This window comes from Nerophis ophidion, linkage group LG02 (genome assembly GCF_033978795.1).
Source record: "Nerophis ophidion isolate RoL-2023_Sa linkage group LG02, RoL_Noph_v1.0, whole genome shotgun sequence".
Lineage (NCBI taxonomy): Eukaryota > Metazoa > Chordata > Actinopteri > Syngnathiformes > Syngnathidae > Nerophis > Nerophis ophidion.
The window spans coordinates 35947809-35968555 of NC_084612.1; the positions used below are offsets into that span (position 1 = coordinate 35947809).

The 20747-nt window shown below is 40.5% G+C and overlaps 1 protein-coding gene across 11 annotated transcripts in view; it reads left to right on the forward strand.

Annotated features, from left to right (window-relative positions):
• The window catches only part of mical2a (microtubule associated monooxygenase, calponin and LIM domain containing 2a), a 90777-nt gene that overhangs the window by 42633 nt on the left and 27397 nt on the right, over nucleotides 1–20747 (forward strand). For 5 of the 11 annotated variants that reach the window (XM_061882738.1, XM_061882722.1, XM_061882770.1 and 2 more), the window contains exons 9-18: nucleotides 71–186; nucleotides 1218–1344; nucleotides 3153–3237; nucleotides 3541–3688; nucleotides 4477–4676; nucleotides 12276–12379; nucleotides 12486–12557; nucleotides 15569–15688; nucleotides 16998–17102; nucleotides 19545–19808. In XM_061882738.1, the coding sequence (XP_061738722.1) occupies nucleotides 71–186; nucleotides 1218–1344; nucleotides 3153–3237; nucleotides 3541–3688; nucleotides 4477–4676; nucleotides 12276–12379; nucleotides 12486–12557; nucleotides 15569–15688; nucleotides 16998–17102; nucleotides 19545–19808 (1341 nt within the window). Of the gene's footprint in view, nucleotides 1–70; nucleotides 187–1217; nucleotides 1345–3152; nucleotides 3238–3540; nucleotides 3689–4476; nucleotides 4677–12275; nucleotides 12380–12485; nucleotides 12558–15568; nucleotides 15689–16945; nucleotides 17103–19544; nucleotides 19809–20747 lie in introns of those variants that run through there. The other 6 variants (XM_061882782.1, XM_061882788.1, XM_061882747.1 and 3 more) reach the window with 5 other exon arrangements.

A 20747-nucleotide genomic window follows, 5' to 3' on the forward strand; every position in this document is an offset into this window, starting at 1 on the left:
ATGTGTCACAATATTTTTTCCCACACAATGTATGTCTGATATATTTCATATTTGCTGTGTGTGTTTGCAGCCCTTCTGGCCCATGGGGACGGGCTGCGCCAGAGGCTTCCTGGCTGCCTTTGACTCAGCTTGGATGGTAAAGAGATGGGCTCAGGGTCGAACAGTTCTTGAGGTGCTGGCAGAGAGGTATGGGATACAGTGAACTCACCAGCCACATCATTAAGAAAATCTGCATTAATGAGATCCAATACAAAGTGTAGTAATTATCAGTTTTAATGTGCATTGGCGTAGAACTGCCATGCCTTATTTGAGGATTGTTCATGGTAAAAAAAATTGAATCACATCCAAATCCCGATTCTAATTTAGTTCAACTATAAATAATTTCATAATTTTCAAAAATCAATTGAAAATATTTTTTAGGCTAAATCTCCATGCATAGCCTGCACATTTACGTCGGCAGCCAAGTTGATCTTTTGTAACATGTTGTGAAAAGGTTTTAGCATTTTTATACCACATAATGTATTGTGAAAATTAGTTAGAATCGAAAATCGTTTCTGAGGCAAAATGTCCCCACAAGAATAGAAATAGAATCGATTCCTAAAAGTGAGCGCCATTTTATTGTATCTTCTCAAGGGACAACACTAGATAAATAGATCTCGGGTATGCTTTAGAGCAGTGGTCCCCAACCACCGGGCCACGGCCCGGTACTGGGCCGTGGCCCGATAGGTACCGGGGCCGCAGAAGAATTTTTTATTAAAAAAAAAAAAAATGTTTTTTTTTGTTTTTTTTTTTAATTAAATCAACATAAAAAACACAATATACACTTACAAACAGTGCACCAACCACAAAAAAAATCCCTTTTTCATGACGAAAACGTCCCTTTTTCATGACAAAGAAGAAAGAAAAAAAAAGAAAAAAAAAGGACATTCATGTTATATGTTATTTATTCACATTCAACTACATGCAATTCTGTGGGCTCAATGTTTTTGTGTATTTAAAGACATGCACATAAAACATGTACAAAGGTACATTTCCACAAATTAAAAAATAGACACGGCCCCCCTGCAGTACCTCTGGGCATCGCGGTCCCACCGTTGAAGACCTCTGCTTCGGAGTAGTCGGCGTATTGCAGTGTAAACTCTTGTATTGTATCTCATACCACATGTTGTAAGTGTATTTATACAGTGACCATTATCTATCGATTTGTGTTTTTTTAGGGAAAGCATATACAGATTGCTGCCACAGACGACACCTGAAAACATCACCAAAAACTTGGAACAGTACACCATCGACCCAGCAACACGATACCCAAATCTCATGTCCTCGTGTGTCAGGCCTCTTCAGGTACAAATATTTTTTTTATGTAGCGTGTACATTTTTGTGTACAGTCGTACCTCAACTTACGAGCGTAATTGGTTCTGTGACGGAGCTCCTAATTAAAAACACTTGTATCTCAAATAAATATCTACCACTGAAATAAATTGAAATAAGTTTTGCTTGGCCTTCCAAAACAAATCAGTTTCAACAGATAAAATGTATTTTAAAGGGGTCACAGTATTATTATTTTTTCTACATTTAAAACATTTTATTGTGGTCTACGGTTGTGGTTCTTTGCTCAAAATTTTGCATGGATTGTATTTTACGGACTATCTTCAAGCCGCTTTCTTACCCACTATTCAGGATGCACAGTTTTTTGGGTGGTCTTATTTACGTATCTCCACTTCAACTGTGTCTTCTCCGTCTGTGTCAGCCATGTAGTTTTTAGCGCTTCCATTTGGAGTCTACTGTCACATCCATCCATCCATCATCTTCCGCTTATCCGAGGTCGGGTCGCGGGGGCAACAGCCTAAGCATATGAGTTAGAACTATACACTACATTTTATTAGAAATAGCAAAAGGGGTTACATAACATAAACATAAAAAAATGTATGTATTACCATGAATTGATTAACGTGGACCCCGACTTAAACAAGTTGAAAAACTTGTTTAAGTCGGGGTCAATTGTACGGAATATGTACTGTTTTGTACAATCTACTAATAAAAGTTCCAATCAATCAAGCACAAGGTGAATGTTTATGTACGAACCAGTCTGCTCCCCAACAAGAGGATAGAGGAAAAAGGAGCTTATTGAATACAATGCAGACTACAATGGCGGACTCGCGCAAAGTACTTTGTGTAAATTTTGACCATACATGGAGATATCCACTGGTGACACCAATTGTAAAAACAAATTCCATTCGTATAGAGGAATAGTAATGGAAGTCAAGATTTTTTTATAAATATATCTCTGCAAGGTCTCCATGGTTTGATTTGCACATTTTCGGGACTTACGCAGATCCTAAATACACCAAAACAGGTACCGATAGATAAGACAAGTTGGTTTTGCATTGTAGCTGAGATAGGTGCCAGCGCCCCACCACAACCTCAAAAGGGAATAAGCGGTAGAAAATGAATGGATGGATGGATGGATCCCCTTTAAAAAGGGGCTTGTGCAGCCCTTTGAGACATTTGTGATATAGGGCTATATAAATAAACTTTGATTGATGATTGATTGATAAAAAGAAAAGCATTTCAATAAGAAATGTACAAAAACAAGAAAAAAGAATGTAATACTAAGATTACTGTAGTTTCATAAAGTAATATAATAATGTACACAATATACGTTAGGCAGTTGACTTCTATGGTATCTCCTTCCAGCTGCTTCGCCGTCAAACACACCATCAGCAATGTTTTAATATTTTCATGGAAAAATATGCACCATTTTGATATTATTTTGCCAACCTTGGCGGGCGGTAGTCTCATTCTGCTTCAGTATGGTGCACACAAGCAGGGATACGCTCCAACTTGCCTGTGTATAAAAAGTGCTTTATATATAAAACTTTCTGATTAGATTTGACGCTCAAATTGTCCGTTTCTATGGTTTGAAAACTAAGTTATGTGGATCTTTAGCTATAAGCTAATGCTAGCAAGTAAGACCATATGTTTTGGGCGGATCTTACATGGTTTACTGTGAAGTTTGCTATGCTAACTATTCTCCAACTCCAATTTTTGTGGGCAACTTAAAGCATAACACTTTGTCAAGCGACAGCTCCTATCCCAAAATTCTCTTAAGTTAAAGGTCCACCGTATATAATACTTCTTCCTCTCTTCAGGTGCGTCACTTGTACTTGAGTGGAGAATTGAATACCTGCTCTTTGGAGCGTGCCACCTCCATCCGTCGACCTATCTGCAGACGAGGTAGAGACATCTCAGCTGCACTGTGATCTGGCTCCTATTTTGAAAGGACCATGTGTAGTTAGTTGTTCTTCAAAGAGGAAGTCATTCTTTGTGGTTTGTTTTTACATGTGGGTTGACAGGGAAGAGGAAGCTGTGAAATGGAAGCTCGCATGTTGTTGTAGAGCCAAATTCAAAGTTGCTTTCTCCTCTTTTAAACACTAATTTAAAAATGCTTCTGTCCAGATGAAAATGCTCAAATTTCCTGCAGCATTTACTTGTTTGGACTTTTATATTGTTTAAACCAACTTGTGTGTGTCCCTACAGATTCTGAAATCAGACCGGCAAGGCTTCTCACATGGTGCCAAACACAGACAGAGGGCTACCGAGATGTAGCGATCACTGACCTCACATCCTCTTGGAGAAGTGGCTACGGCCTGTGTGCCCTGATTCACAGGTTCAAACCCCAACTGATGTATGTGCCACTTAGAAAACCACCTACACGTTACAGGCTAGCAAACAGTCTAACAACTAACTGGTTAAAATGCTCTCTCTCTCTGTGTGTGTGCGTGCTTTTGGTTTTATTCTGGCTGTATTACGGCTTTGGCTGAATCCCTTTGCAGAATAAATGATATCCTCTTCTGCTTAAATTATTGCCTTTCCACATGCCACTGCAATTTCATATGGTCGTTTATGTGTTGAGGAAAAATTTGGCATTTCGCCTTCCACCCCACTCTTAATGTACGCCTGTCAGCACAGTGGAATTGTACAAATTGAGTAGGTTTGCAGAAAGTAAGGGGAAAAAGAGGGCCTACTGTATGTTTTGTGTATTATTGCATTGACATTATTTTCTGAAGGCGTCTGCACATTGTCAGAGCTGTTCCTATTCATCTGTTCATCAAGTCATTTTCTAGGGAAAGAATGTTTCTCCGCATAGCAAATGCACTATGGTGGCGTTAAGTGTTTTTACATTCTTGTGCACTTTATAATGCTCAGCTTTTCTTTTGTCATCTGATACCCACAATGCATTTGACACTTTCCTTTCTTGCGATTTAACTCCAAACTAACAATGACAACGAAAGCATAAGGCTGATATACACCTTCGTATATATATATATATATATATATATATATGTATATATATATATATACATATATATATATATATATATATATATATATATACTGTATAAAAGAATCAACTTTGGATGTGCAATGCATATACTGGTTCACACTCAAGGCCCTATCATCTTCATCCGTCAGAGACTTTGAGACACTCAATGAGGAAAACCAGGCCGCCAACCTCCAGCTGGCTTTTGATATCGTAGAGCGGGAATTTGGGATCCGACCTTTCGCATCCGTGAAAGAGCTGAGTGGTTCCCTGGAGCTGGAAAAGACCAAAATGATCAGCTACCTTTCCAAGATATACGAACTCTTCAGAGGCACACCTTTACCGGATGAAGGTACTCCCGTCCACCAATGCTATTCTATACCATACTCTACACTAAACCATACTACTTTACGCCACGTATACTATATACCAGTGCACTAAACTACATATACTGTACCGTGAAGTGTGTTGATGACTTTGATGGGGGTGCCATAGAGGAGACTATTGCAGTAGTCATGCCTCGTTGAGATGAAAGAGTGTTTGAGTGTTTCAGCCGCTGTTGATGACAGTATGGGTCGGAGGCAGGCAGTGTTACGGAGGTGGAAGAATGCAGTTTTGGTGGTCTGTTTGGCATGGGGTAATGAACGAGAGAGTGGGGTCAAAGAGGACTCCTAGGTAAGGTTATAGACTATGTTGGCGGGGGTGACGATGGAACCATCAATATTGAGGGAAAAGTTCTGGATAGGATAGGATAGGTTTTTATTGTCATTGCACAAGTACAACAAAACTTTGTTTTCAGCACATACCCGTGTACAGGGTTACAGAACAGGAACGCTGATGGGTCGCCACAAGGCGCCCCGTAAAAGATGTGGAAGAATGAGTAAAAATAATACAATCTAGACTGGGCTCAATCTGGAGTGAGAAAAAATCTCCATAGCAAAGTAAATATACATATTGCAACATACATCTCGAGAGGGACGGCGTGGCGCAGTGGAAGAGTGGCCGTGCGCAACCCGAGGGTCCCTGGTTCAATCCCCGCCTAGTACCAACCTCGTCACGCCCGTTGTGTCCTGAGCAAGACACTTCACCCTTGCTCCTGATGGGTGCTGGTTAGCGCCTTGCATGGCAGCTCCCTCCATCAGTGTGTGAATGTGTGTGTGAATGGGTAAATGTTGAAGTAGTGTCAAAGCGCTTTGAGTACCTTGAAGGTAGAAAAGCGCTGTACAAGTACAACCCATTTATCATATATCTAGCAACAGGGAGTACGGGGTTATGGTGGTAGGCCACAGCTCTCAGGCGCTGACCATCCTTTAATCACCCCTATGGGATTTGCGTCGAGGGCGTTGGATGGAGGTGGGGGTTATGTATGTGTGTGACGTATATTTTTGTGGATGCATGTTTGTGTGTAAGCCTGCAGTGCGTCTCTGTTGCGCGGCCTTGATGTTATGCAGTTGCTAGTCCAAAGTCAACAAAAACAGGTGTGTATCCATGAGAGACAAGAAGGGAGTTTGTTGTGTCTTTGCTGCACTGTCCTTCGGGAGAGTCTTGAAGCCAGGGAAACAATCCAAGTTAGAATGTCTTTTATATGAGTGAAAATAACATTTACTTTGACATCTAAATTGTCTATGACTGATCCTCAAACCTGCGGGGCAGACAGTCCAATGTTATCCAAAATCACAAGTGTCCAAAGTTCTTCCCTCATCTTCCAATCATTTGTGGCAGCTTTGGGGTAATTTGAAGACTGCCAGCAATTTCTAATTTGTCGACAAACCAGAGCAACGCTTTACTCCAATCAGCAGATGTCCTGTTGTCATAATTCCGAACAGGTAGATACAGTGGGGCAAAAAAGTATTTAGTCAGCCACCGATTGTGCAAGTTCTCGCACTTAAAATGATGACAGAGGTCTGTAATTTTAATCATAGGTACACTTCAACTGTGAGAGACAGATTTTGAAAAAAAAATCCAGGAATTCACATTGTAGGAATTTTTAAAGAATTTATTTGTAAATTATGGTGGAAAATAAGTATTTGTTCACTTCAAACAAGGAATATCTCTGACTCTCACAGACCTGTAACTTCTTCTTTAAGAAGCTCTTTTGTCCTTCACACGTTACCTGTATTAATGGAACCTGTTTGAACTCGTTATCTGTATAAAAGACACCTGTCCACAGCCTCAAACAGTCAGACTTCTATGACCAAGACCAAAGAGCTGTCAAAGGACACCAGGAAAATAATTGTAGACCTGCACCAGACAAGGAAGAGTGAATCTACAATAGGCAAGCAGGTTGGTGTGAAAAAATCAACTGTGGGAGCAATTGTCAAAAATTGGAAGACATACAAGACCACTGATAATCTCCATCGATCTGGGGCTCCACGCAAGATCTCATCCTGTGGGGTCAAAATGATAATGAGAACGGTGAGCAAAAATCCCAGAACCACACGGGGGGACCTGGTTAATGACCTGCAGAGAGCTGGGACCAAAGTAACAAAGTTTACCATCAGTAACACACTACGCCGACAGGGAATCAAATCCTGCAGTGCCAGACGTGTCCCCCTGCTTAAGACAGGCCCGTCTGAAGTTTGGCAGAGAGCTCATGGATGATACAGCAGAGGATTGGGAGAATGTCATGTGGTCAGATGAAACCAAAATAGAACTTTTTGGTATAAACTCAACTCGTCGTGTTTGGAGGAAGAAGAATGGGAGAAAAAAATAGAAGACTAAAATAAATTTTAAAAAATCGGTCTTAGCCTGGGCCCCGGAGAAGGGGTGCAGACTGAGGCCAAGGAAAAAAAACAACTCATAGCCACATGTGTGTAAGAGGGAAACATCAAAGAACACAGAGGACATTAAAGACATTAAAGCAGCTGATACAACCAGACACTTAAATAAATAAATAATAAATGGGTTGTACTTGTATAGCGCTTTTCTACCTTCAAGGTACTCAAAGCGCTTTGACACTACTTCCACATTTACCCATTCACACACACATTCACACACTGATGGAGGGAGCTGCCATGCAAGGCGCCAACCAGCACCCATCAGGAGCAAGGGTGAAGTGTCTTGCTCAGGACACAACGGACGTGACGAGGTTGGTACTAGGTGGCCTCTGCGGTGTTCCACGCCATCGTCCGCTGGGGTGGAGGGAGCATGGCCAGAGACAGAAGCAGACCCAACAAAGCAACCAAGACAGCCGACTCCACTTTCGGCCAGTGTCCAGTCCGCATCGATGAGCGAGGATGGACCTCTGTCATCATTTAAAGTGGGAGAACTTGCACAATCGGTGGCGGACTAAATACTTTTTTGCCCCACTGTATTTTTACGTCCTCGACAGAAAAGGGTTGCCAGGCACAAGGCACTCCTTCTTCTCCTAAGAGTCCGTCGTGTGTCCAGCAACAACTGCTCCGTCACGACAAGCAGGTTCCCCTAAACCAGGGGTCGGCAACCCGCGGCTCTTTGACCGCTCTGATGTGGCTCAACCGCATACTTGCCGACTGCCCGGAGAAGTCCGGTAGATTTCCAAATTTCAGTGTCTCTATCAGAAATCTCCTGGGTAAACGTTTTTCGATTTTCACTCATACATCAACTATGAGGGCATGCCTTGATGAAAATGCCTCGAACACCCTTTCTACATGTCTTCGCGCCAGGATTTTCCCCATTCCATCTGCGTGCCGGCCGGCCGGTCACATTATGGATGCAACCTCTATCTTAACGCAAACGCTACTGTAAGGCATACTTGGTCAACAGCCATACAGGTCACAGTGAGGGTTGTGATATAAACAACTTTAACACTCTTACTAATATGCGCCACACTAGGAACCCACACCAAACAAGAATGACAAACACATTTTGGCAGAACAACCTTACTATAACAACATAAACATGACAGAACAAATACCCATAATCCCATGTATCCCCGACTATTCCGGACTACAGTATACACCCCGCCCCCCCCCCAACCCCGCCCACTTCAACCGATACTTGGGGGGGTTGGGTTGGTGGTAGCTGGGTGTATATTGTAGCCTGGAATAGTCAGGGATACATGGGATTATGGGTATTTGTCCTGTCGTGTTTATGTTGTGTTATGGTGAGGATGTTCTCCTGAAATGTGTTTGTCATTCTTGTTTGGTGTGGGTTCCCAGTGTGGCGTGTATTAGTAAGAGTGATAAAGTTGTTCAAACAGCCACCCTCACTGTGACCTGTATTGCTGTTGAATAAGGACGCCTTGCAGTCTCCTGCGTGTATCTGCAATAGCCTCGTCAAACAATTCTTTGGGCTGGCAAGCTATTTGTAAAAGCTGTAGAGGGCGCTAGCGGTAGTGCCATCATTGTACGCCCTTATTGTACGCTGGTGTTCATTGGGTGAACACCAGCGTAAATTCGAGAGAACAATTACTCTGAAATTCGAGAGTCTCCCGGGAAAATTGGGAGGGTTGGCAGGTGTGACGCTGTCAAGCGGCATTCATATAAAACTTGCGGGCCACACAAACATAACATTTTTATATTAAGGTTCGGGCCGCGTGTCTGAGACCCCTGGTTTATACTATAGCACAAAACAAAACAAAAACTCTGTATGCAGTATTATTTCATTATAAATTTAAAAAGAGTTATGTGGCTCACATTGTTTTCTCTACTTTGTGAAATGGGTCAAAATGGCTCTTTGAGTGGTAAAGGTTGCCGACCCCTGCCCTAAACCCAAGATCTTGTCAATTTCGTTTAGGCCAGTTAAAAAGTTCCAGTGTTGATTTGCAGAGCAGTGCAAAAATAGGCAACAAAAAAGTTGAGACAAGATAAAGAAGCAAGCAGGAGAGATAAGGGAGAGGAAAGGGGAGTTGGGAAAGGTGGCAATAAATACTGATAAAGTTGAGGAATGCTCATCAAACACTTATATGGAACATCCCACAGGTGTGCAGGCTAATTGGGAACATTGGGTGCCATGATTGGGTATAAAAGAAGCTTCCATGAAATGCTAAGTAAGGAATTTAGGGATTTTGCCTTCTACGGCAGTGGTGTCCAACCACTGCCAATTGGTACCGGGCCGCAGAATAATTTTTTATTCATTTTTATTAAAAAAATAAATAAATAAAATTTAATTAATTTTTTTATTAAATCAACATAAAAAACACAATATACACTTACAAGTAGTGCACCAACCACAAAAACCTCCCTTTTTCATGACAAAAACGTCCCTTTTTCATGACAAAGAAAAAAAAAAAAAAGGACACCCCCCGCGCCCGTTCCCTCAGTTCCCAAACATTTATTGACTGTTGTTTAAAGAAAATGTTATGTAACGCAGTGGTGAACATGCCCTTTCCCAACTACTTTGGCACGTGTTGCAGCCATGAAATTTTGAGTTAATTATTATTTGCAAAAAAAAAAAAGTTTATGAGTTTGGACATCAAATATCTTGTCTTTGTAGTGCATTCAATTGAATATGGGATGAAAAGGATTTGAAAATCATTGTATTCCGTTTATATTTACATCTAACACAATTTCCCAACTCATATTGAAACGGGGTTTGTACAATTGAATTTTAGAAGGTTTGATTGCATCCAGGTTTTTGTCAATAAGGCAGGCGGTGAGGTGTAAAGGGTGGTAGCAGTTATGGTTTAGGGGAGGTAGAACTGTGTGTCGTCGGCGTAACAGTGGAACTGGAGGCGATGGCTGCGGAGGATCTGTCCAATTGGAAGAATGGAAAGGATGAAAGGAAGGAGACCAAGCACCGAGACCTGAGGACACTGTGGGTAACAGGAGTTGTGACCGATTGGCATTTTTGTATGGAAATGAATTGGTTTCTGTCAGAGAGATAAGATTTGAACCAGGAGAGTGCAGCGTAAAGTTAAGGGTGAATTTGAGGCGTGAGATGGAATGATTAATGGTATCAACGGCAGCACTGAGGTCAAGAAGGATGTGGACGTTGAGGAATCCGATGTCTGATGATAACAAGCGGTCATTGGTCACTTTGATAAGGGCAGTCTCAGTGCTGTGTTTGGAGTGGAAAACAGATTGGAACTGTTCAAAGAGGTCATTCGAGTCCAGATACCGTAGGCAGCGAGTTGCTTGGCTATGACTCGTTCCAGAACTTGTGACAGACAAAGCAGGTTGGAGATGCGCCTGTATGTGTTGGGGTAGTCGGGGTCGATGACAGCTTTTTGAGTATGGGTGTTACTCCAGCGAGTTTTAGGGGAGAGGGAACCTAACTTGAGGAGGTGTTTACAGTTTTAGTGATGAGTAGGGAAACCTTGGGGAGGCAGGCCTTTTGGAGATAAAATGTCAGTGCAAGGAACTGCCTATATATTTTACACTGGTCCAAAGTCCTCTGCACCAGTGTTTCTTAACCATAGGTTAAGATGGAATGCGTGCGCCACCTAGAATGCCACCAAATAATTTTTTTTCCAGCTGTGGTCCGTATAAGCCACAATGGTATTGAGTTGTAATACACTTTTCTACCATTTGTGGCAGTAATGACAATCTCAAACAAAAAGAAGAAGTTTGGAGCAAGTCATAGTTTCTTAAGCACAAAAATGATCACTAAAGTGGTGAAGCTGTATTTTATTTTGCACTTTTGTTGTATTGACAGTTTATTCAAGAAACATCGATATTATTATTAATGTTTATTATTGATTTAGTTAGAATGTATTTATTTTAGCACAGCGTAGTTTTATGAACGTTTTTCAGTTTTTAGGAGTCCCTTCTTTTGCAGTATAATTAATGAGTTTATGTTTGTAATCAGCCTGACCTTAGCCTTGATAATAATATTTGTGGTTGTAAGTCTTTGTAAACTGTAAGTAGGTGAGATATAATTATTGAATACGATTAAAAGGAAGCATAAGATTACCAATTTAGTGTTAATATTTGAGTGGGCACCACTTTAGTGGAAAAGTTGGGCCCCGAGGTCAAAAAGGTTGAGAAACACTGCTCTATACAACAGTGAAGTGTGAAGTGAATTATATGTATACAGCGCTTTTCTCTAGTGACTCAAAGCGCTTTACATAGTGAAACCCAATATCTAAGTTATATTTTTAAACCAGTGTGGGTGGCACTGGGAGCAGGTGGGTAAAGTGTCTTGCCCAAGGACACAACGGCAGTGACTAGGATGACAGAAGCGGGGATTGAACCTGCAACTCTCAAGTTGCTGGCACGGTCGCTCTACCAAACGAGCTATACCGCTAGCACACAGAAGTGTGCTAGTGTTTGTAGGAATTTGCTGCAAAAATGTTAGTCCCTCCCAAGTTTTGAACTGAACACCGATGCCGATCTGGTTGTTATTTCCAGGCCAGATTTGCCCTCTAAGTCGCTCGTTGAATAACCCTGCTATACAGAATTCTGGTAAACTCTACTGAACGCCATTCCTGTTGTCTGAAGTCAGCCCTTCTCTTTACACTATGATGCACTGGTATGTTATACAGAACTGCGCTGAACTATGAAGCATTCTACTGGACTCTATTATAAAGTAAACTATTGATATATATTTAACATTATTCCAATCTATTGTTTTTTGCTTAATGTCTTTAACTGTAATATTCTTTACCCTGTTTTAAGTAATTGTATGTTACTTAACTTTTAATGTTAGTTTTGTCAGTTGTTATTCCAGACAAAGTAAAACTATTCCCTTTCAGTTGATTTCCTGTGACTAACTGTGAGTTGTGCATTCCTCCCGGTCAAGTATGCGGGGATGTGTGGAATGTGTGTTTGTACCAGTGCTTTGAACCGCTGTGGACTGACGGACAGAAAGACAGACCACCCAAATTATTTCACGTCATACAACCATTTACCTTCCTCTAAAAGCTGTTTATTCAAAGCTGAACTTTAGCCAGCTTCAATTTACTAACTCCTTATATGTAGACCCTTTGTATATTCTGTTTTTGGCTTTATGCACTGATATTATTTGACATTTATGGCTGCGTGTTGTGGAAAGTCTAAGAGCTTTATTTCTGTCACACGTTGTAACACAGGCTCCAGAAGAGTGGATCAAAACTGTGAAGATTATTCATCTCAGGAAGTCCAAAGTATTAATAATGTTCTTAATCTTGCTCTGCCAAGGAAACGTGTTCCGAAGGTAACCTTGGAAACTACCTTGTACTTTTAACTGTAAAATTATCATCTTTTTTTTTACTGCCATTCCATGCTGATTTTCTGTTTTTCCCCCTCTGCTGTACTTATAGGATGAGAAGAAGTCAGATGGTACAGATCCAATTTACAAAAGGAGAAGAACATTTTGCACTTACTTGGACGAGGTTTGTAGAAAGAATTATAGATTTTTTCAAAATACCTGTAGCTACAGTTGGTTGGTTGCATTGTGTGTTGGCTAGTTTATTTCAAACTGAAATTCAAGGTTACATAGAATACATCTCATGATTACGGTTACACGATTCCATTTGGCCTAAAAGAAGTCGAAAGAAGCACAGCTGATATTTACAAAATCACAGCAATTTGTTTGATTATTTCACTTCCTGTGTTCAATATACAGTGGTACCTCAGCTTTTTAGTACCTTCATTTATGGGTAATTTGAGATTTAAGCCTTAAATTGCGGGCATAATTTCAGTTACGAGCATTTACGCCACTGTTTGAAGTAGTGTTTGTAACACTTTTTGAGCAATAAAGAATTAATATACGGTTACACGATGTTGTTCCTGCTTCATTTACACAAAAAACCGACAAGCTTGACCGCCGCTCCGACACAATCCTGCCTTCAAACCACTGGGACGAAGGAAGTTAGTGCGACGGAGAAGAAGTGGACGACCGAATCAGAAACAAACCATTAAAAATACGTCCAACTGGTTAGCAGCCTGTGCAGCAAGTCAACCCCGCTGCAGCATCGTCAGTCCACATCACACAAGTTGCAGCCAGCTTCTGCGGCATGTAGACACAAACAAATGCGACTGACTTTTTTATCCATAAGAATATTGAGAAGCTTCAGATGTTGTGATTAGCGTGTTTCAATTTGTTCGGTCTAGTCCTGAATCAACAAACTGGTCAATCAAGCATTACCTTTGTGACAAAGACATACATATCGCTTGTTGCCAACTGTGACTTCCTCGGTTACACAATTAAGGTCCATAACTTAAATCCCTGTGCAACATAAACAGCGACTGTTTAGTTCCTCTTGTTACACGACCGGGAAACAGCCCATAGGAGACACTTGCAAAAATCTGCTCCTCAAAGAATATTACATTATTTCATAAAACTACCACTACTTCTCTGCTCCTGTACATGGTATTGTAATATTTTTCAAACAATATTCACTATACAAAAGTTAGGTATTTGTTTTAAAAGGTGTGTTAAATGTTTCAATCGTAGTGTTTTTGGGAGGGCCATCACAGATATAATTGATTTCAATTCATTTAATTGGACGGGACTGCATTGAGATACAGTATGAGTTACACGTTCGGCCGAGAAACATGTGCTTGTAAGTTGAGGTACCACTGAACTTGTAAAAATATGTGTCAATTTTGTATATTAGCAATATGTCATGCATATAAAAAAATGTCTGCTGCTCATATGACTACAAATTAGAATTCAGCCCTTGAAATAGGTATTTGAAGAACTCCTTTATTGCTTTGTTCTATAATGCCAGGAAGTTCATGCATGCCAGTTCATATTTTATTTAATCCAAAGTATTTGTTCATGTTGCAAGTGATAGCAGCTGTGGGTAAGAGGATGAGTTCAGTGCATATTAGATAGATATACAGTGCATCTGGTAAGTATTCACAGTGCCTCACCTTTTCCACAATTTGTTGTTACAACCTTGTTTCAAAATAGAATACATTCATTTTGTCCTCAAAATTCTACAAACAATAGCTCATGATGACAATGTGAAAAAGTAGACTTGGTGTGGCTTTCCTGGTACAGCAGCCATGCCAGCAACTTGAAGTTTCCAGGGTTTATTCCAGCTTCTGCCATCGTAGTTGCTGCCGCTGTGTCCTTTGGCAAGACACTTGACCCACCTTGCTCCATGTGCCACTCACACAATGTTTTAACTGTAGCTTAAAAATGTAGATGATTGGTTTCACCAGGGCTGGGCGATATACCGGTATGGCGATATACAGTATATATATATATATATATATATATATATATATATATATATATATACATACAACTATCTTTTGATGTGCCTTTGTTATGGCTGTTTGCTCTTCTCTGGCCCTGCTGGGCAAAGAATAGGGCATCCTCTTGGCTCACCCCCGCCACTTGCGTGTTTACGTTACAGGGGCTTCTCTGACGCACTATGATGCTGTGCATCAAATAATAACAATAAAAATTTGCCGCACTCCCGAGTGATGCAATGCTTCAGTCAGCGACTGCATTTGGCTATTAGTGAGTGACTACAGCTTTATTTAAACATACACCAATTTGCTTTAGAACCTATATCTGTCCTTGTATCAACTCATCACTAATCTCATCTGTTTATATTGTTCACAGAAGCCATCGATAGTTCCTCTCTGTTGCTTGCTCGGCGTGTCAAATGTTTAGCTACAACTCTGTTTAAAAGTGCTTCTACCTCTCAAGCTCCCTCTAGTCTATCCTGTCTAGTCTCCCAGTTCCGGCCACTGAAAACATCCCGACAGTATGCTGCCACCATACATGCTGGAGCCTATCTCAGCTGCAATTGGGCGAAAGGCGGGGTACACCCTGGACAAGTCACTATCTCATCGCAGGGCCAACACAGATAGAGAGACAACATTCACACTCACATTCACACACTAGGATCAATTTAGTGTTGCCAATCAACCTATTCCCAGGTTCATGTTTTTGGGGGTCGAGAGAAGCCCATGCAGTCGAACCCAGGACCTTCATATTGTGAGGCACACACCCTGTTCAACCATGATTTTATTTAGTTGTTTGTTTTTAATACATTAAAATGTCGAGGAAAAAAAATGCTTTTCACATTGTCATCATGGGATATTGACTGTAAGATTTTTGAGAGAAAAATGAATGTATTCAATTTTAAAATAAGGCTGTACCATAACTAAATGTGGAAAAAGTGAAGCGCTTTGAATAATTTCCAGATGCACTGTACACCAAAAGTGTTTTTATGGAAAGCTCACTTTTACTGTGGGTAGTTGCTAATAAGGATCAATGCCTGAAGAATGATATCTAGCAACAAAGATGAGCAGTATGGGTCACCTAAAAAACAAAAATTGGCCCAGTACATATGGCATTAAATAGCTTATAAAAAAAAACGAAGAAAAAAAAGTGTTAAAGTGTCATACATATTTAAGATTTTTTTTTCTTCCTTTCTAGGCCACCAAAGGCCCCTCAGTATTAAACGGAAAGGAACCCAAAGAGAACAGAGTGCGCTCCATGGCCACACAGTTGCAAGCCAAGTTTGACAGTAATTCAAGTTACATCCAACGTAAACAGGTGAGGACTAATCAACTTAACAGAAATTATTTGGCAATATATTTTCACTACAGTTTTAAAGGCCTACTGAAACCCACTACTACCGACCACGCAGTCTGATAGTTTATATATCAATGATAAAATATTAACATTGCAACACATGCCAATACGGCCGGTTTAGTTTACTAAATTACAATTTTAAATTTCCGTGAAGTATCCTGTTGAAAACGTCGCGGAATGAAGACGCGTATGATGACGCGTGCGCGTGACATCACAGGTTGTAGCGGACATGTTCTTCCAGCCCGATCTAAGCTATAAGTGGTCTGCTTTAATCGCATAATTACACAGATTTCTGGACATCTGTGTTGCTGAATCTTTTGCAATTTGTTCAATTAATAATGGAGACTACAAAGAAGAAAGTTGTTGGTGTATTACGATCGGCGTAGCAAAACAAACACAGCCGGTGTTTATTTGTTTACATTCCCTAAAGATGACGGTGAAGCTTTAATATGGAACAGAGCGGTCAAACGAACATGGTTCTTTACCACATGTCAACCGGCAGGTTTCGGTGAGAAAATGGTGGTAATATGTTGGGTTTTACCGTAGACATGAGCGGAGCTTGTGTCGTTCCTCCTGCAGCTGTCAAAGAGGCAGCTGCGATTCTCTTGTCTCCTTCGTGGCTTCCCTCAGAGACACTGGCGGTCACCACACCCCTCCGTTTTTCAGGTATGACTATATAATCTCACTAAAACACTAGTAACAGAATAAGCAGATAAGGGATTTTCCAGAATTATCCTAGTAAATGTGTCTAATAACTTCTGAATCGCTCCCACTGCCCTCGTTTTTTTTATTTTTTTATTCTAGTCCTTCAGTCTTACTATCCTCATCCACGAATATTTCATCCTCGCTCAAATTAATGGGGAAATTGACGCTTTCTCGGTCCAAATCGCTCTAGCTGCTGGTGGCCATGATTGTAAACAATGTGAGGACGTGAGGAGCTCTACAACCAGTTACGTCACGCGCACATCGTCTGCTACTTCCGGTACAGACAAGGCTTTTTTATTAGCGGCCAAAAGTTGCGAACTTTATTGTTAATGTTCTCTACTAAATCCTTTCAGCAAAAATATGGCAATAACGCAAAATGATCAGTTATGACACATAGAATGGACCTGCTATCCCCGTTTAAATAAGAAAATCTCATTTCAGAAGGCCTTTAAAGTGGTAGTAAAACCCTCCTTTCACCGCTGCTAAACATCTTTTCTTGTCTTTTACACGCAGCTCTGGTGCCTTTTATATTAACTCACTTTTCAACTTTTCTGCCAAATCTCAGTCAGACTGTGAGAGATCATCTCCTGTTCATAGTTTCGGACCTGCTGAGTGCGTGCACTTAAAAGTATTGCCTCCTGTTCCGCACAAACCGCCTCCTGAATTGCAGGTAGACCTTTTACCTGGACTCTTGGAGTGAAGATAGGAACACAGTTAGCATAGTTTCTCTTGATCTGCATGCTGTAATGCATCAGAGATTGCTATTCAAAAACATACTGGTGGCTTTTTACATTCTTTAGCCCTTACTCATTTTCCTTATCAGCATATGTCAAATTCCCTCATTAGTCATTGAGATTTCGCCACAGAGACTTTGCAATTGTACAACATAACTATCACACTTGCAGACAAGCTCTATAAATCTTAATGAGAATGATGGCAGCGTGAAGGAATTTAAAAAAACTTCCACTGGTAGAGAGAGACTGGAAAAAAATATGCATCCTTCTGACATTTGGTATGAGAGTTCTGCATCGCCCCGAGGCGGTAGATGAACTCGTCTGTCAGGTGAACGCTGCTGTTTCTTTCCTTTTGTAACGACCCACTAGGAGAATTTTGTTTTCATTTTGCGTCACAAATGAGTTTATATATTTTACTTATTAAACTGAAGAAGTTCCACCGGCTTTCCTCGGTCGTGTGCTTTCTTTGCGATGTCGTCGTTGTTTAGTCAGCTGCTCATTCATTCAGAACAGTGGTCCCCAACCACCGGTCCCAGGACCTGTACCGGTCTGTAAAGCATTTGCTACCAGGCCGCACAGAAACATTTGATAATATATAAATGACCGCATTTTCTCCAACACAAACGGCAACTGCACTTTTTTTTAAATTATGCCTATCATTCACAATCCTTTATGTAAAACAAGAACACATTTTTTTTTTTAATGCATTCTAAATATTAAATTAGTGCCTACAATGGAGACTATGGGAGTTGCTCTATCCTGCCTATAAAGAAATTCAACGTTTCTTTCAACATCAATACTACTAATCACAACAGACCTCATGAGAGCCATCAAAGACTACTTTGGGATAAATGATCCAGAACCTTATGTTTTTTAGCCTGAATATGAGGAGGATTATCTACAGGCTTTAGAAGGTGTGTGCTAATTATGTAACAGTATTGCTAAGTGCTAAACAAGAAATTCAAACTCAGAACTACGAAAATAATAAAGCAAACACTTACTGTACATTTTCTGTTCTCACTGCGAGGCTGACTGTTAGGATGTTGATATATTCCCATTTAGATGAAGAATGACTCATAATCTTCGTGTAGGATTAAAAAAAAAAAGGTCTGTGCAACTGAGCATCTTGTGGCCGTCTTTCTTGACATTTCCAGGTTTATATTGTCTGTCAAAGTGTACCAACTCCTCAGTTCAAATGTAGTATTGTTGGCGGTTTTTGGATGGTTATATATCGGGTTTTATGGTCGGAAATCAATCAATCAATCAGTCAATGTTTACTTATATAGCCCTAAATCACTAGTGTCTCAAAGGGCTGCACAAACCACCACGACATCCTCGGTAGGCCCACATAAGGGCAAGGAAAACTCACACCCAGTGGGACATTGGTGACAATAATGACCCAGTGGAAAAAAAGCAATGACATCATAGTTCCCAAGGGCTCCATTGTAAGCTGACGAAAAAGACACGTGTGATCATGTCTCTCATTATGATTGTGAATTATAGGCAAAAAAAAAAGTGCAGTTCCCATTTAACTTCCGCCTGTCCCCATCGACAAACCGAAAAGCTTGTTCATAAATGCAGAATAAATCTCCTGATAAGAAGTCGCCATTTCCTATATTTGTTATATCTTTGTTACATGGGACAATGCAAATTAATGAGCATATAAAATTTAACTGCGCCATATTGTAGTCAAAGGCTAATTTACATCTGCAGTTCTCGGCAGTATGGTCATCCTGCTGGGGACCATCTCACTGCAAAGAAACAAGCCCAGGGCTCCCTGATATTTAGCAGTATATTGAGTTGTATTTTTCAAGCACTTTGCTGTATTTATTTGGCACAGAGGACGGGGCTGTTAATGAAACGAGGCCCACATTAAACTGGTCCCTGGTGCAAAAAAGGATGTGGACCTCTGATTTATTCCTGCCACATTTACCTTCATTGAAAGTATAACTATTGCCACCTGTTACTTTGTTGAGGAAAACATCTATTTCATCCACTGCCCTGCCTTAAGGCCTCTCACAAGGTGTAATGCAGAGGGGTTGAACCCAACAAAAACACAGGTTCAGCAATAAAACTTTTTTCAGCTGATTACACAATTTCATCTTCAATGCTTAGCTCGAAATGAAAGCTGATTAAATAAGGATATCAATCCAAATAAAGTTAAAAAAACACTTATATTGTTTTAATTCATGGGCTAAGACATACCCTGTAGTAATGTAGTGGTTTACATAATATGACTGTAAAGCAGCTGCTGTGGCCTACTTTACATTCACTTTGTAGAAGGATGGTGTGAAGCATATAAAACCACCAGAATGCTTTTGTCAGTGACCTCTAAACTCTTTTGTAGTTCTTGACCCAGTGTTTATCATCACTTTCAGTTTCAAGTCCGTATCAAACATGCAGCACAAAAGTTGAAATGTGTGCCAGGCGAGGCACGAGACAAAGACCATCAGCTGCCGCTTCAGCCTGAGTGCTTCTTCTCTTTTGTGAAGCTCAGACATGTGGCACAGACATATGAACGGGCCAAGACCCCGCCAGAAACAGAGAGTACATCATACACCACACCCTCTGTCCACTCAACAGTTACATTCATGTCGAGAGTTCTGCAGCGCCTCAAGGAGGTGGATGAACTCATCTGTGAGGTGAACAGTCTTCTTTTCACTCTGTTTAATCTCCCCTTTCACTTCTCCTTTTTCAGCCTATTGCATCTTGTGATGGTCAGTGAAGAAAAGTTGATTATACCTTTTGTAATGTGCACATTTAGATTGTGATGTCAGCCCTTAATTACTCCTTGCAGCTGGACCATAGCTGCAGCAGGCCAACAAACCTGGCGGGCCCAGGTTGTGGCAGATTAATGGCTCATCTAAATTTGCGTGTGTGGAGCGGATTGGCCCCAGACCGAGCCGCAGACTCGGGCTTGGTCTGGCGAGTTAATCATTCACATTACTAGCTAAAAAAAACTTTAAATTAGTTTGTTGAGTCAAGTTTTTGTGGATTTTGACAAGACGCTCTATTGGTTAATCATTTGATTGTTAGAATATCAATCACTTAGCTTTAGTGTTAAACCCAAAACCTCTGTGGTGATAATGTAGTTTGCTATTTTGCAAAGGACTACAAAAAAGTCATAGAATTGCAAAAATTATATATATACAAACTCCATTTCCATTTGAGTTGGGAAATTGTGTTAGATGTAATTATAAACGGAATACAATGATTTGTAAATCCTTTTCAACCCATATTCAGTTGAATGTGCTACAAAGACAACATATTTGATGTTCAAACTGATAAACATTTCTCTCTTTTTGCAAATAATCATTAACTTTAGAATTTGATGCCAGCAACACGTGACAAAGAAGTTGGGAAAGGTGGCACTAAATACTGATAAAGTTGAGGATTGCTCATCAAACACTTATTTGGAAAATCCCACAGGTGTGCAGGCTAATTGGGAACAGGTGGGTGCCATGATTGGGTATAAAAACAGCTTCCCAAAAAAATGCTCAGTCTTTCACAAGAAATGAGGGGGCCAGGTACAACCCTTTGTCCACAACTGCGTGAGCAAATAGTCAAACAGTTTAAGAACA